We start from the raw sequence: 16,918 nt of genomic DNA on the forward strand, positions 1-16,918 counted from the left end.
CTGAAATACTCCTCAAAGCATTCCATGCCTTTCACAAACCTCTCTCCCAAAGAGCTCATCTGAGAAGTTTGAGTGGAAAAGCAAGGGAAAAAAAAACCCAAAAAACAAAACCACGTCATGTATTAAAAATACATGGGGTGCCATATCCTTAAAGCAACTGCTGGTGTGTAAAACTGCTGTGGGCTCCCAGGCCCTTAAATACAAGAATTCATCACACACACAGGCCATGCACGTTCCCATTATCCCAGCTCTTGGCGTGGATTTGGAGGAACACCAGCTCCAAGCACACCTGCACCCTTTAAATAACCTGTGAAGGGGATAATTTAAAATAACAACCCCCAAACTTACCAAGAGGTCTTCCTGCAGCTGCCCTGCTCCATCCTCCTTGAGGACTATTTTGGAGATGTAGCTCTCACAGGTGGATACCAAATCTCCACACACCTGGTTGAGCAGCTCCTGTTCCGTAATTAAACAAAATTAATTCAACATTTTATTAATTAAACAAAAGGCAGCTGTAATATGTGTCCACACATGAATCCCTAATATCAAAGTCTCTATATGCTTTTAATAATCTGGATCCCATTAAAATCAATCTGACAGTGCCTTAGAGCTTTAAAATTCTCCCTGCACATCAAAGGATGTGTGCAAGTGTCAAAACACCTTGGAAAATTTGGCTTTTAATGATCCACAGGCCCAAGTTTACTTCATTATAGAAATCACAGAGACTTAAACAAAAAGGATTTAGGCGACTGTTTCATGTGCACCCAACACATTGGAGGTGTCTGGGGGAATTTTTAGATGTTGCTTGAAAAAAGCAGCTCCATTAAAAAAGAAAACATGATGTGAATTCCAAAGAGTGGAGGGGAAAACATGGGAAAAGCTGATTATCTACTACACTGTGGGGAATATAAAGCATCATTTCTGGTTTGCCACCGTCTAGAAGTGGTAATTTTAATAACCAAATACAGATATAAATGATAGCTCTTAGATTTGATGAAGCAACCAACTACAGGCACATGTGCATTTCGTTTTAAGCCAACATTCTGTGGTGGCTGTACCTACAGGGGAGGATTTTCTGACTGTCAGTTTAAAAACCCAGAAACCATCACCCCACAGTGGCTTCCGTGGCACAGAGGGTTCAGGTTTGCCCATTATTTACTAAACTTGATTGGGATGCTTATTGTAAAATAGCTGTCATCTATACTGAGAGAGAAATATAGAACAGACAAGAAGAGAAATCATTAGGGACAGAGACCTGCATCAATTTTAGCTTCTTTGCAATTGTGTCCAGGCTGAGATCTTTATTTTACCCACAAAATATGGCTTAACTTCCCACTATGGGAGCAGAACAGAGCCATGGCATAAAAGAAATGCAAGCAGAAAAAACGTTATCAGCAAGTTATTAACTCCCAGTTTGATCTGCAGGAAGAGGTCTAGGAAATATTTGTATTTCCAGCAGCTCTGATGGAGAATACTCCGAGATTACAGAATAAACCTGTGGCTTCAAACTGCACCAAGCACAGCAACAGGTTTCCTTTAGGAAATTTCCTTTAGGAATTCTGTAAACTCGGACAAAAGGCATTTCAGAGGCGTGTGGGGGAATACATTTGAAGGCAGAAGATTTCTTTCGAGCCCAGGCTCAGCCACAGGATGTTCTCCAGCTCAAGTGCAGCAAAGAGCTGAGCAGAGCAGGCTCGAGCTGCTGGAGCAGAGCCCCTTTTTTAGAACTCATCATCCCACAGCCTGCAGACAGCAGCAGACACCCCCTGAGTGGGGAACAGGCTATTTTAAAAGGTGTATTTTAAGTCCCACCTGTGCCTCCTCTGGTGCAGCTGCAGAGGCCTGGCAGAGCTTCTGCAGGGTCTCCACAGCCGGGCTGATCACCTCCAGGGCACACTGAGACTCCTTCAGCCAGCTCTGGATGTTCTCTGGGGACCAGACCACACGCAAAAACAGCATTTTCTAAACTTTTCAAGTGTTCATGGAGGCACAAAAACCTCTGCAGGAGGCCAGGGCCACTCACCCTTCAGCCCCTCACAGCTGCCCTTGGGGAGGTGCTTTGCCACGTGCCCGATGACACACAGGACGTGTCCCACGGTGCCACTGCTGGCGTTCTGCTGCCTGGAAAAACCAACAGCCAACTCTGAGGCACTCCAAATCCCAGCTGAGCAATCCTCTCAGCTGGGACATGCATTATTAAGGCAGACCTGTCAAAGCCAATGAAAGCTCAGAAGGTTTGAGGAAGGAGTTGGTTACTGCACGGATCTCGAGGCCTCGGCTGCGTTTCCAGCTGCAGGATTCATAGTTTGAAGAAAAAGCTGGGATTTCACCAGCTCAAAGGCAATTTGTGGAAGGGCACTAAGGGTTCCCTGGCAGAATGGAGTTCAAAGCACACACACTGACCTGCTGACACTGTCCCAGGATCCAATGATCTTGGAATAATCCAGCTTGGGGGAAGAACCTGCCACCTTGGCCAGCAGCATCCAGGCTGCCCTGGAATGCTCTGTGTCCACGTGAGACATGACACTGTTGATGAAAGTGGAGGTGAACTTGTTCTGCTTGGACCACATGAGGAAGGCTTTGCTCAGGTAACGGCTGCAGGGAGGAAAGGAGAGTTTAGGGAGGAATAAAAAAAGCAGTCAGTAAAATCCAGGAAGATCCAACATTCACTGGGCAACACAACAAAGCTGCTGCTGCCTGGCATTCCCACAATTCACGCTGAAAATTCCCACGTTTACACCTATTTTCACTACACACCTGGCAGCCCTACATGGATGTTGTGATCTGGCGCAGTAAGGCAGAAGGTCCAACTGGTGCCATGACACATCAGGAAATTATAATTTCAGCAGCTTGTAACTATGACTTTCCAACGGAGTCATAGAATGGCCCAAATTGGAAGATACCTTGAAGATCATCTCATTCTGCCATGGGTATGGACACCTCTCACTAGACCGGGGTGCTCAGAGCCCCATCCAGCCTGGCCTTGAGGACTCCCAGGGATGAAACCAAACCAAGCAGAGTCATGTCAGGCATCACAGCCTGCTCATTTTTATGCATGACCCTAATCATCTACTCCACGCTGGGAGAGCTGTGAGATTTCTCAAGCTGCAAGGTCCTGCAGGGTCAGGAGGAAGGAGGTGCCAGGAATGTGCAAACCCTGCTACAAAACGGCCCGAATTAGAACAGTGACAGCTCCCCAGCCTGGCACGGCAGCACCACCAGTGCCTCATCTGCTATTTCTGAGCTATTATGCCCTGTTGACTAATAAACATACAGCTGTCTTTAATCAATGTTGTGTCCTTGTCATGCTGTGTGTCATCCCATTTCTCCCTCTCCTTCCCACGGCGGGCAGGATAATTCGATTTGTCACAAGACAAGTAACATATTGTACATAAGAATTAATACAAGGTGATGTTCGTGCTTTATATATCCTCTCTCACTTCTGTCAGAGGAACTCCTCCATTTGACTTAAATATTCATGTGCTATCAGTGCATCCAGCACAGGATGTAACGACGAGCATTTCAGTCCTGGGAGAGAGCACAGGTAACAGGAGCAGCAAGTGACAACACCTGACACAAGGCAAAGCTGAACTCTTCTGGTCCATGCTCAACAGCCCTGTTCTGGGAGCTGCCAGGGCAACACAAGCACCTCAACATGGTAGCTTCCACCTCCAGAATTATTCTGAGGGTTTCAAGCAGGGAATTTAAGCAGCTTTGAAGAAATCCCTGAGAAAAAAAATTTGGTTTCTTGTCCTTGCACAGCAGACAGCACGTGCATTTTAACAGTGTGTGTGTCAACTGTGGTACCTCACAGGCTGTGGCCACACAGGGAATGAGAACACAGACTCTTATCTTAGTCCCCCAGTCAATAGGTAATTTCCTTCTGTAAAGGAAAAGTTGTGTATTCTAATGGGATTAAAAGGGAAAAAAAAAACCCTCTGGGTTTTATCCCTGAATGTTAACACAGGCAGGGAAGGGAAAAACGCACTTACCTCAGCTCCTGGCTTTCTGAAGACAACAAGGAGAGCAGATCCCACGCCAGCTCCTGCCTCCCATCATCACTCCTGGATTTATTGCAATGTTTTATGTGTTGCAGCAAGAGCTGATCAAGGCAATCCAAGGCCTTTTCTTGGACAGAGCTTTCTGCATCCATCACCACGGGCACCACTCCGTTCAACCAGGCCTTCTGCACCAGGACATCGCTGGGCTGAGACTGAGAGAAACACGTTTTCAAATCATCAGGGGATCCCAAATGAATGGGTAAGACCAGAAAAGGCCTCCAGGTTCAGCTACAAACTTTGAAACTTGAATTTTAATCAAGCCCAGCAGTGTGGCAGCAGGTGGGACAGGGAAACTCAGCATCACAAGGTCTTTAATCATCTCTATGATAAATACCTGGTGTTTCTGCTAAAGTACTGCAACACTTTGTTTTGAGACTCCATAAAGAATTATAACAGGTTGGCAATAAGGCTGTGCAGCAGATGATTTAGCACTAAAAAAAAATAGCTTTGCTTAATATAAACCCTGTGCTCCAAGCCTGAGTTACAAACCCTTTGTGAATAAATAGGAAAGAAAGAAAAAATATAGCATTGCTATCATCCACACATTACATCTGAAAGTGATTCAGGGTTTTTTTTAACTTGAGAAGGCCAGCAACATAAACATTTTCTTCGTGACACATAAATCAACAGCCAGAAAAATCAGTGTATCCAACAGTTGGAAGCACTCAGCATAAATCACAAGTAGGTATCAGAGTGAGTCATGACTTCCGAGTCAAAAGGTAACGAAAAGAATTAGAGCAGAGTCACAAAATGCAGCTCCCAGAGTGAAGAACTGATTGGTGAGGTCCCTCCTGCTCTCCCCCCTCCCAGGTGGGGCAGAATTCCCGCTCCCCTTGATGCATTGGGATTTCAGCTTTTATATTTTTCAAACCCTGTACTGCTTTAGTGTGTAACTCTAAACTCCATATGGAGTGTCAGCTACTGTTTTATTCAGACAAAAACAAGCCCTCTAGGGCTGGAACCCAAGAACACTCAACAGCCTCAGGCCCCAAAAACTAGAAACAAAAGTGAACTGGGGAGGAGCAAACTGGGGGTGAATTACTTCATTACTGTAGCCCTGGTTCCATGCCTGAGATGTTTTGGTTTTCTGAAATTCTTTTCCCAGGGAATTTTCTGTGAACAGGAGAAATGTTTTTGGAACTATGCTTATGTTTACATTCTTTTCCTAGGAAGGACTTCTTGATGCCCCTCTGCTCTGACCAATGCGAGGGAAGAGGTTTGTCTTCTTGTCACCAATCAAATTGGTCTGTGTACAAAAGTATATAAAAGAAACACATCCCAAAAATAAAGGAGTCACTTTCAGCCTTCTGAAGTCAGAGTCTTGTGCCGTTGTGCTGATCAACAGCGTCACATCACCTGAAGCTGTAATTGGAAGATGAAGCCCTGATGTGTAAATGGACCCAACTTATAATCGTGTGAAAAGCTCGTGAGCACCGTCCATCCTGGGCGCAGCCTCTGGGAGGCTCTGGCTGCCCAAGCTGTACCTGTTTGAAGGCCTTTAATAAATACCCATTTTTATTCTCTTAACCCTGTCTGCGCTCTGTCCTAGGTGGCCCCTGCAGGGCCTGGCCTCACCAGGAGCAGCTCGGTGATGGAGTGCAGCGCCTGCTTCCGCACCGACACCGCGGGGTCCCGGCAGCGCTCCTGCAGCACGCCCAGGTCCTCGGCCGAGCAGGGCACCACCCCGTGCTTCAGGATGCTCACAAACACCTGCCAGGCAGACAGCAGCACGGTTCTGTCAGGGAATCCACGCCAGGGACACCGTGTGGCAAAGCAAAAATACAATTTACCCCCGCCAACATCAGCCAGAGATTCATGGCACCCGGAGCGAGGCGGCACGTTAACGATTCGTGAGTGCTGGGCACAACCAGAGCTGTGAAATGAAACTGGGAACATCACTCCAGTCATTCCTGCTCTGGAACAGCAGCTGGGGAGGGAGAATGTCACAACTTCCCCTTGAAAGTAACGTGCCTCCTCTGTACGAGCCACGGCTTTCACTTGGCAATAAGGAAGAGGGATTTATTTTTATTCTTAATCAGAAAGCATTAAAACATGAATTGCAAAGCCCTAACTGGGAAGCTCAAATCAGTGTGTGAATTGAGGGGGAAGAGCTGGGGTGAAGAGGACTAACAGAGGAAGGCAGTCAGCAGCAGACACCTCTTTTTTAAAACGAGGAAATTTCCATTGAAGCATCTCTCTTTAAAAACTAATGACTTCATTAAAGAAATGAGCAGCAAGGAAAGCAACACAGAGCTCAAAGAGAGGCTGGATCTAACCTAATCCCTTTGCTAACAAGGTCAAAACAAACTAAGCAGCTAATATGCTTCAGTTTATGAGGAAGTCTCTTAATTGAAATGCCTATTGACATTTGACAAGAGCCTCTCCTTGCAAATGACGGAATAACAGAATGCCAGCCAGGGTACTAGAGAAATTTCCATCATTATGCCTGCATTATTTACTTATCAGGAGCTAGTAAACAAGATCTTTAATGCCTGTAAGGCACTCTGCAGGGAGAGCAGGAAGCTACAAGTGGGCAAAGTGACAGAGTTTGCAGCAAAGCTGTGGCCTAATTAATTATTTAACAATTTTGGGTAATCACTGAGAGCAGGGAAGGATGCAAACTCCACCCTACCTGCAGAGCAGATTTCCTCACGTTGGTTTTCTCATCTCCAGCTCTCACTCTCAGCATGGCCATGACTTCTTTTCCTATCCAAAATGAGGAAAAGGAGGAATTACCCCCACGAAGAAGGAATTACCCGCAGCACCAGCTGGAACCACACGATCCCAGGGTGGTTTGGGTGGAAGGGACATCAAAGCCCATCCAGTGCCACTCTTGGGACACCCTCCCCTGTCCGAGGGTGCTCAGAGCTCTGTCCAACCCGGCCCTGGACACTTCCAGGGATCCAGGGGCAGCCACAGCTTCTCTGTGCCAGGGCCTACCCACCCTAAAGCAGCACCAATTCAGTGCAAAAACAAACTCAAACAGTTCCCCAAAACTTTCAGAAAGCCTGAACAAAGCACAATTAAAACCACCCAGAACAATCCAGAATGAGGCATAAGCCAGGAGGAAAAACAAACCCAAACAATTTCCCCACTTCTCTCATTTGAAAATGCATCTTAATGTATCACAGAGGAAAACGATGGAACAAATTACTTGAGACACGCAGGGAAAAAAAAAAAAAAAAAGCTGAATCTGTAATTTCTGACCTCTATTTGTCTACACAAAAGATGTCAGGGTACCTTCAGAGTCTGAGAGCTCGTGAGACGAGTCAGGCAGAGCTGAACAAAAGCTCAGGTAACCCTGATACCTGTGGGAAGAGCTCAGACATGGAGCCAACCCAGAGCCAGGGGAGGCTCTGCAGAGCTCACAACACCCACAACCTCCTGGGTGTTTGGCCTCAGAGCTCCACACAGCCTCAAGCATCAAAGCATGAACTGCTGTGTGTTACAGAGGGGAAATGACTCCACTTATTAATTCCTCGAGGCTGCAGAATGGCAGCTGCAAAAGAGCTACTCCAGAGTCTACAAGGAAACCAGAGCACATCTCTCTTCCCTGGATGTCGTGTTAGGGCTCAAATTTTACCCTGCACAGCCGTATTCATACTTACTTCTGCATGCTGGCAGGAAAAAAAATACATCATCAAGGCAATAAGTTGTTAAATGACACACAACGGAATACACAGATCAATTATTTCTCACATTTTGAATCACTGAGCTATTAACTGGCCATAAGGACTTCAAGCACTTCACCATGGCTTTTAAGGTTTCTATTTATTGCTGTTTGTTAGATTTCTCCCAGCATTAAGTCAGATTTCCCAAAGATATGCCAAATTTGGAGATCTGTTACTTAGAGATTCACATGGACATCCATCCTGTTGCCATTAAAAAATAGGATTAGTCACAGGGAACTAAGCAAAACTAGCTTAAAAATACATTTTTACTAAAAGGAAGCAAAGGGACTTTGATTTGAGCTTTCTTAATGGGCAGCTAAGTGCATCCCAAGAGCAGCTGCACAGGAAGAGCACAGAACCTTTCCACTGCAAGATTTTGCTACTCAAACAGCCCAGTCTTGTGAAGGTGACCAAACAATCACTTTGACATTGATTTTTCTGATGTAGAAAAGAGTGGGGGGGAAAACAACAATGGAACAACCAAAAATCCCAAATTCTAAAGGGCTGAGAACTCCCAAGGGAAGGGAATGTCTGGTGCTGGTGGGCAGAGGGAATTCTGCAGCGCACACCTCACCTTGCAGGTTATCCCCACCCTTATCTCTGCCCTTGAGGGCTGATGAGCATGTTCTGACTGTCCCTTGGCCGAGATTTATCCCTTTTGTAAAAAACAATGAGCTGTTTGGTCTTTGGAGGAGTGCAAAATTAGCACAGGCACAAGCCAAGCACAGGCGTGTGCCAGACAGCTTTGTTAATGCACCTTGACTTGCCTCGGAGAGCCCTGGATTCCAGCATCCTCTGGAGCTCCAGCCAGCCTTTTTTCATCTCAGCCTTTTCTTAATTTGTTTTGCCAAGTGCCAAGTGTGTGCTCAGCTGGGTATCAGAGACAAACCCAGGCCTCCTCTGGCACGAGGAGCCTGCAGCTAAACAGGGAATACACAATACCTTGAGTGGCCTGGAGGACTTCTCTATCTGAGGCAGCAGATTAAGGAAATTTATCAGCTGAGAGTGTTTGAAGAAAGGGAGCTTTCCATGGGAGGAGGAGATTGGAGCCTGGCTCCTGCAGATAGGGAGGGAGATCCCATGAGAAGAGCAGCATGGAACAAAGGCACCACTGCAGGAAGTGGAGCAGGCAGAGAATTGAACCGTCTGCAGTTCAAGGGAGGTGAACAGCAAGGACTGAGAGAGCAGATCCTGGCAGGGGCCGAAAGGTGAGCAAGAAAAGCTTTTCCACACAAGAGGAAAAAGAAAGGGAGAGGTTTAAAGGAGGAACATCCCGGCCACAAAAGCCAACTTGCATGGTGATTTCATGCTGTCAACAAATTAAGAGGCAGCCTGCCATGCTGCATCAGGAATCAGGACATTTCATGTGGCACTCTGCTTTCAGCCTGGTGCTGCAGAGAAACAGATCCTTGCCTAAAAAGGTGTTGTGCTTTACACAGTGAAATATATCAGCTCGTTGTGCACTGGAGCAAGAGATTTAATTACCCTGAAATTCATGGAGCTGTAAGTGTTATATCCCACGTTAATTACCATCATTTTTTTGGGAAGAATAAATTACCTGCTTTTCAACAGGTGTTGCCATCACATTAGCACCAACAGACATCAGCATTTCAGGATTAAATGTGTTTTTCAGACTTGGGTGGAAATAGTGTTTTGGGTTTTTTTTAATGGCCGGCAATTCCACCCCCTTCATCACCCCCAAGTGTTTTGTAACAGCTTTCTCCACCTCCTTTGAGAAATGGACAATGAATACACTTCAGAAAGTCTGATTTCAATTAAGGCTTTGAAAGGTTATCTGAAAAGGCTGCTTTAATTCTGACATACCATCAGGCCCAGCAGTGTCGCTGCTGTCCGTCAGCTCGATAGTTTTGAAAGTTGGTAAGGTCTTCAGTGGATGGTTGGACACAGCTGAAAGAAAAGATTAAAGCTGAAGAATAATAAAGGCATATATTCGCCTGGCAAGAGGATGGTTCATGTTACACAGAGAGGGTCATGCATGCCCTAGGTTTAACAGATATCTGTGTTTTTAGGAAATGGCATGCCAAGAAAAGCCTGAGACTTACTGGAAAAGAATGACTCTGTACCTTCTGTACTGACTGTCACACTCGCTGTGTTTGGGTTTGCTTCCAACACTGTGCGGACAGAGGCTGCCAAAAAAGAGAAATAAAAAAAAGGAAATCAAACAAAAGTATTTTAATGCCGGGTATTCTGTCAGCCCAAATTTTGTTCGGGCGAGCAATCTGACCGTGGGATGCCGTGTGCAGGCTCTGAATTGTGCCATCTGGCCCTCAGCACACCTGAGGGAGCTCGGAATGCCAGTCACGAACAGAACAACTTAGCAGAAGCAAAAGGCAACTCAAGATTTAATCAGCTGTCAGGCCAAGAATGAGCTGCCTTTTTTTTTTTTTTTTAATCCCAATGAGCAATTTCAGTTGTCTGTAAACATCCTTCAAAGGGACCTCGCAGAGGAATCTCTTTAGAACTGACACAGGAGAATAAATCCCTTCCAAATATGAGGCTTCATAAGTAACAAGGCTCATGAATTACTGCTTGTTACGGCACAATACGTAAGGACTCTGTGTGCCAGTTTTTAAGTTCCTGACAACTTCTACCTCCCAGCAATTATTCCCTTGAAAGTTCAGGAATGATTTTTCATTACCTCATGTGCCCATAATACTCACAGCTCTGTAGTAAGTCCTGAATGCTCTCTGAGACAGCAGCAGCTTTCATTTCCAGACAATGGGCAAAGCTGCTGAGAGCTTTGCTCCGGACCACGGGGGCTTTGTCTGAGCAGCGGCCAAACACCATGACCTGCACTAAAAACTTGTGCTTTAGGAAACCCTGACGGTCCAGGGACAAGGAGCTGCCTGGGTTCCTCTCTGGCAGCTCCAACAAAGCCAAGGCTACATCAAGAGCAAACACTCTGTGGGAAACCTGCGGGAAGAAGAAGCACACATGGCGCTCTGTTAATGGAAGTGAACACGGAGTTTTCTTGCCTCTGGGTACCAGCAGTGACAAGAGTTATTATTCAGTGCTGAGACTGAACCCTTCATCTCCAAAACATCAAGGAGATTCACTTACTTTGGTGAGTGAGTATTTGTAAAGCCAAGCGATGAATTCAGCGAACTCTGCACAGGGGAGTTTGTCCAGCAGGGTCACCAGGGCCTGGGCAGCGTAGGTGCGATAATCAGCCTTGTCTGGGACCTGAAAGACAAGGGCAAGGGCACCCTGTGAGACTGCACTGCTCTGCTCTGGATGCCAGAGAGGCATTTCAGGGCTTAAGAGAAGTACTTTTTCATTTAATGAGCTGATATGTTCACGCCCAACAATAGCTGGGAGAATCACCAGAGCTTTCCTCAGTCGCTACTTCACCATCACACGTTTTCATTCCTTACAGAAGATTGTGGAAACAGATTCCCTGAACTATCAATGACATTCCACTGTATCGACATGAGTTCTCCAGCTCCAGAAGTGGCAGGGCTTGGCATACCTTGGTGCAGATATGTTGGAGCAATATTCGCAGGACTGGATAAACAGCTTCTTTCAGCTCATCTACCAGAGAACTGCACAAGAGAGAGAAAGAGAAACAGATTTTAACAGAGCTGGTTTATAACAGAGAAAAAAAATCAAGGACACTCCTTTTGGAATGCATTTGAAAAGTCAGGAAAAGTGGCCATGATTCTGGAGTCATGGGTGCAGCAGGATATGCTCAGAGAGCCATCCTTACTTTCCACATTAACCTGGCTTTGCAGGCACAAAATAATTTCTTCCCATACTTTTCTAACAAAGCAGAAGGGTAACATGAAAAGCTTCTTTGTTCTCAATCTACTTTTATATGTTGTCTGGGGATCTCTGCACAAACTACACTTCCAACAACGTGGATCCCCAACAGGGGGTATAAACACAGGCAAAACATATCATTCAGCAGGAGAGAGCAAAGAACTAAGCAGGAATGAGCTCCATGTTAATCCTTCCTTTCCTTCACAATTCTCTGTAGTAAAACACAAGACCTGAAAAACTGACACAAAGCAAAACACAGAAAATGGGTCCTTTCCACAGCACCTTCTTCCCCCCTCTGCCAGCAAGCTCAGTAAACTCCCATTCCAGACATCTTAATTAAGCCTCATTTGCACAAACAACTTCAAAGCCAGTGCCAGTTAGTCTCATCCCTTTATCACCCCAACTGCAAAGCAAAGGCATGCCAGAAGAAAGGAGCAGCCCTGCCCAGAGCTCTGAAGGTCACCTGATGAATTTCACAGCCTGGCTCCTGGCGCTGGTCACAGCTGATGTGATGGGAAGGGGCTCACACCTGGAGCCCCCTCTGCTCTCCACCATCAGAACGACGTGGAGGAGGCGCTGGAACACACAGCGAAGGGTCTGCAAAGAACAGGTTATTACTGGCAGGCTCTTTTCCATGGGCAGGCACTCCAGGGTCATGAAATAATTCTGACTCAAGCTCGGAACCAAAGAGCAGCACATGTTAAAGCGTAACTCCCAGCAGAAAAGTTCCAAGAGGACACTTTCTAAACATATCATCTTTCCTGGCTGTGGTGTTCTCATGCAAGTCCAGCAAGGGCTTTCTGAAAGCATTAACAGCTGCCATCCAAAGAGGGCAAAGTCCCCCCTCCAAAGACCCCCGTGGACATTTTTTTTGCCAGAAACATTTGGAATTTGAGGAAACTCACTGGATTTTGCACAGGAGATGCCTTAGGCTAAATGTGCATTTTGTATGACCACGTGCACTTGAACTTTTGGAGTTGCCTCCCTTGCCACATTTTTGGGACCAGAACTTGCCTCATGATCCTGACATTCCCTGAGCAAGCAGGAGAGGCAGGGAAGATGAGGCAGGTTGGGAAGTGACTACCCCTTGCTGTCCCCACAAATGTCAACAGCTCCACAAAGGCTGGTGCTGCACTGACAAAGCAAGGAGGCAGAAACACACAGGCCTAGGGCTGCTGGAGCTGGGCTGGCACTCAGGAATAACCAGGTTAGTGTGTACTGCAGGCTTTCCTGACTGATTCCCAGCCTGCAGGCTCAGAACCAGCCCAGGGGGCTCACACAGACTCACAGACACACCTCGGGCACACCCAGCCTTCAGCAGCCCCACGCAGAGCAGCAGCACCCAGGTAAGTGGGAGATGCCCTGCTCTGCTTGCCAATTTAAACAAATCAAGATGGGAAGTTTCTGGCAGAACTGGCTGCTCCACGATCACAGAGTGTTCTGTGAACAAGAACCAGCCCTGCTCAGCCTCATTGAGTTCTCAGAGCACTGCACAGCCCAAGCCCTGCCAGGCGGTGCTGCAGCTCCATCTAGCAGGGAATCACAACATTCCAGGCACAGGCAGCCACCTGGAATTCTCCTCTTTGAGGTTCAGAGACCCAGTGCCACTGCAGCTCTCTGTTGTTTTCAATTCATTTGTCATAAGAGTCAGCAGAGCAGGGAATTCACTGCACGCAAAGTGCAGCAGCAAAGAAGCCAAAGGGAAAAAGGACTGGGGTGGAAAAAAACCATCTTAGCTCTGGCCCAGCAAAGATGGCACAAGGAGGAAAAATGAAATGAAAAATAAAAACCATACAAGCAAAAATGGCAGGTGGAGAAGGAAACAAGCAACCACTCCTTTTCCATGCTGCTGTGAGGATGTTAAAGGTTCTGTTTGACTCGTACCTTATCTTCTGTGCCATGGCGAGGGGAACACAGTAGGTGAAGTCCATAATAGGCCAGCTCAGGAATGTACTTGGCTTTATTAACATCCCTAAGAAAAGAAGGCAAAGAGATGTCTTCACCTCTCATCAGAGGATCTGTGACTATTAAAAGAGTTCATTGACTGTGAAACATTCAATATTCACAAGGTGCTGTTTGCTGTTATCGTGTGGAACATGTTCAAATTATCTCCATAAGAGAATTTGCCACTTTCATTTTTATATGAACAGGACAATAACACAAGCCCTGAGGGCTTTACTTGTTCAAAGCATCATATAACCATTAAGAATTACTAAAAATTATTTGCTCACATTGCTGCTGAAAACTTGAACTCGTGGACCACTGGCTCGAAGCTGGTCATGTCAACAAAGACCTGCAAGGGAAGAGAGCCAGGCTGAGCTCACTGCCCTGAGGGGAGGCTGGGCAGGGCTCTGGGATGTCTGGGCTCACACCATTGGGTTTAACTTTCAAACACCTCCCTTGAAGCAGAACAAAAGCAGAGCCCAAAGCCCAGAAGCTGCCCCCAGGAACAAGTGGTGGCTGCCCCTGGATCCCTGGAAGTGTCCAAGGCTGGGTTGCACAGGCCTTGGAGCAGCCTGGGATAGTGGAAGGTGTCCCTGCTCATGGCAGGGGGTGGAACAAAATGACATTTAAGGTCCCTTCCAACCCAAAGCCTTCTGATTCCATGGACAAAAGACTTGCAAGGGTTCAGCGTGAGAGGCAGACACAGAGCAGGCAGCCTGCTCCCACATTTCCCTAATTCCCATCAGGGACCAGAAAGGGCTGCCGCCCCTCCCAGTGGGATGCTCTGCATCCCAAAAAGGTCGGTGTTAGGGGACATCAGGCTCCCCAAGCTGGATCTTTCTTACCTGCAGGCAGTTCTGCATGCACTGAGGCTTTTCTTTTAGGGAGAACTTGGGCAGAAGTCTCAGGAAGTTTTTCAAAAGAAGGAAGATGGCATTGCGGACTTGGAGAAGATCTTCTGTTGAGAAGTAAACGTTCTCACCATCCTCTTCCTCCTCCTCTTCCAACATCTCTTCCATCTATATTGGCAGGAAAGAGAAACAGCTTGCCAACAATTTGCTTATTAATAGGGATTTGTATCTGAAGAGATTGCACCAACATCTTACACTGGAGTTGTTGTTCCTGCATGGTTTCTCTTTCTTTCTGTTCCTTCTGGCATTGGGCTGAGAGTTTTGAGCCTGTCCCTTCTTCCTTTTCCTCAGCTCTTGAGGCCAGCATTTTGTCAGGGTGTGAAGACATTTATCAAACATCACTTGGTGGAACACCTGGTTGGCTATGCTGCCTGCCCAGAAAAGACAACATCAGTCCCCTTCCAGACAAAAACACAGAGAGCATCAAACCATCTGGGCATCATCTCCCATCCCTGGAAGTGCTCAAGGCCAGGCTGGAGCAACCTGGTCTAGTGGAAAGTGTCCCTCCTGCCCATGGGGAGATCAGCTTTAATGTCCCTCCCAACCCAAATCAGTTTGTGGTTCTGTGATCTCCCCACAGGTGTCCCAGAGCCTAAGAAAGTTCAAGGGAAGAATAAAGAGCTGCTTGAACTGCACCAGGCTGGTGCATCACCAGCAGTGACACATTCCAGCAGCATCAGCAGCCGACTGAGCCCTTCCAGCTGCACCATGGAGATCAGCAAAACCTCAGGGCGTGCTGGAACACAAAGGGATCCTGCTGTGAACTAGCCTGCTGGAAACACTCAGCTGCTGGCTATTTTCAACTGGTAGTTTTGTTTGCACAAACAAACCCATCCAAACGTGCTGTACAGTGAAACGTTCCCTGGTCACAGAGCAGGAACAGGGATAAGATCCTGCCTTGACTGTCAGAGCAGAGGGACCTGCATGGTTCCAGCTCTGTGCACGCTCCTCTGTCACCCTGTCACAGGACACAGAGCAGCAGTGAGGCCACCAAAGCCCTGTCTGACAGGAGGCCAGGCTGCCACCAGCCCGTGACTCTGCTCAGCACTCACACCCCCAAGGATTTCAGGGACATCAAGCCAACACCACCCCTTGTTCCACCTGGAATTGTCCCAGCCCTGACCTTGCCTGCCCTGTGCTGTCCCCAGCCATGAGGGGACACATGCCGAGGCTCACCTGGGATCTCCAGCAGCAGCAGGTACAGCCCAGCTGAGTGCAGAGCCAACACCCTCTGCTGCACGTTGGCTCTCCTGTGCTGGCCCATGTGCACAAAGTGATGCAGCACAGCCACCAGGGCCTGCTGGGACAGGCTGCTCTCAGCGAACAAGGTCCAGACATTCTGAGGCAAAACAGAAACAGGGAGAAATCCCATAAAAACATGTCCAAAACTAGCCACTATTCCGATTTTAACAGGTGCCATCGTGGCCAACTCCCTATGTATTATATGCTTTTAAAAGTGTTTTAATATTTATAAAACATAACACTATATATACTTAATATTATTAAAGTTTGGGGATAGCCTCCTTCTGAAGTATTCCAGCACACAGAGCAAGAATTTTTTGAATCGTTTTCGAATATTTTGTGAATTTCAAAGCAAGACAGATGTGACAAAGAGAAAGTGAGAGTGGCTGGCTCTGTGCTCAGGTGATGTCACCTCTGTGCTCTCCTCATCCTCGGCAGCAAAGGGCACCAGAGCGTTGTACAGGCGGGTGAAGGTGTTGAGCCCATCGGCCGTGATCTCCTCGGCTATCCAGGGCTCCAGAGGCTCGGTCTCCGTGAAATCCAGATCCCACACCGCGTCCACCCACACTGAGGAAAAAACAAAGTGTTTATATACGCCAGGGGTGAGATTTCTCGGAAACACGCGTTTCACCCAAAATAAGGCTCCCAAATAAACACGGGATAGCGAAATCCAGCGGGACACGGGCACACTGAGGGCGGCCGCTGTCAGTGTCAGGAGCCAGTGCCTCCCGCTGCCTGGTGTCCGCACCCCGGGACCGGGACTGACACCGGCACCGGGACACAGAGAGAGAACGGGACAGACAGAGACCGGCACCGGGACACAGAGACCGGGACCAGAAGAGACACACGGACCAGGACAGGGACTCGGACCAGGACCGAAACCGAGACAGACACCGGGAGCGGGACCGAGACCGGGACAGAGGGAAAGGGAATGGGAGAGAGACAGAGACCGGGACAGAGAGCGGGACCGGCGTAGAGATCCAGACGGCGACCGAAACCGAGACCGGAACACAGACCACGACCGGGACAGAAAGACTGGGAGGGAGAGCGGGACCGGGAAACAGAGAGACCCGAGAGACACAGCGACCAAGACCGGCACGGAGGTCGGAGACCGGCCCCGGCGCTGATCCGCACCTGGGGCCAGGTCGTGCAGGCGCCACGCTCCGAGCGCGCTCCGCAGCCGCTCCGCCGCCATCGCTGCCGCCGCTCCGCCGCCGCCGCCCGCCTTCGAACGCGCCAATGGCGGGCGCGCCCGCGGCCCGGGCCAATGGCGGCGGCCGCCGCTGCCCCGGAAGGAGCGGGGCGGGCG

The 16,918-nt window shown here is 48.0% G+C and overlaps 1 protein-coding gene across 3 annotated transcripts in view; it reads right to left on the reverse strand.

Annotated features, from left to right (window-relative positions):
- Positions 1 to 16,804, reverse strand: part of NCAPD3 (non-SMC condensin II complex subunit D3) — a 30,150-nt gene extending 13,346 nt beyond the window's left edge. For 2 of the 3 annotated variants that reach the window (XM_066203659.1, XM_066203658.1), the window contains exons 1-20: positions 16,744 to 16,804; positions 16,022 to 16,176; positions 15,544 to 15,706; positions 14,563 to 14,738; positions 14,302 to 14,475; positions 13,744 to 13,805; positions 13,397 to 13,484; positions 11,976 to 12,109; positions 11,223 to 11,295; positions 10,814 to 10,936; positions 10,414 to 10,666; positions 9,817 to 9,879; positions 9,557 to 9,640; positions 6,694 to 6,767; positions 5,637 to 5,771; positions 3,993 to 4,213; positions 2,404 to 2,595; positions 2,024 to 2,121; positions 1,813 to 1,928; positions 349 to 456 (exon numbers count right to left, since the gene is read on the reverse strand). In XM_066203659.1, the coding sequence (XP_066059756.1) occupies positions 349 to 456; positions 1,813 to 1,928; positions 2,024 to 2,121; positions 2,404 to 2,595; positions 3,993 to 4,213; positions 5,637 to 5,771; positions 6,694 to 6,767; positions 9,557 to 9,640; positions 9,817 to 9,879; positions 10,414 to 10,666; positions 10,814 to 10,936; positions 11,223 to 11,295; positions 11,976 to 12,109; positions 13,397 to 13,484; positions 13,744 to 13,805; positions 14,302 to 14,475; positions 14,563 to 14,738; positions 15,544 to 15,706; positions 16,022 to 16,176; positions 16,744 to 16,804 (2,553 nt within the window). Of the gene's footprint in view, positions 1 to 348; positions 457 to 1,812; positions 1,929 to 2,023; positions 2,122 to 2,403; positions 2,596 to 3,992; positions 4,214 to 5,636; positions 5,772 to 6,693; positions 6,768 to 9,556; positions 9,641 to 9,795; positions 9,880 to 10,413; positions 10,667 to 10,813; positions 10,937 to 11,222; positions 11,296 to 11,975; positions 12,110 to 13,396; positions 13,485 to 13,743; positions 13,806 to 14,301; positions 14,476 to 14,562; positions 14,739 to 15,543; positions 15,707 to 16,021; positions 16,177 to 16,743 lie in introns of all 3 variants that reach the window. The other variant, XM_066203657.1, reaches the window with a different exon arrangement.
- Positions 16,805 to 16,918: the final 114 nt, after the last annotated feature.

This window comes from Chamaea fasciata, unplaced genomic scaffold (assembly GCF_029207755.1).
Source record: "Chamaea fasciata isolate MVZ Bird 193981 ecotype frontalis unplaced genomic scaffold, bChaFas1.0.hap1 SCAF_24, whole genome shotgun sequence".
Classification (NCBI taxonomy): Eukaryota; Metazoa; Chordata; class Aves; order Passeriformes; family Sylviidae; genus Chamaea; species Chamaea fasciata.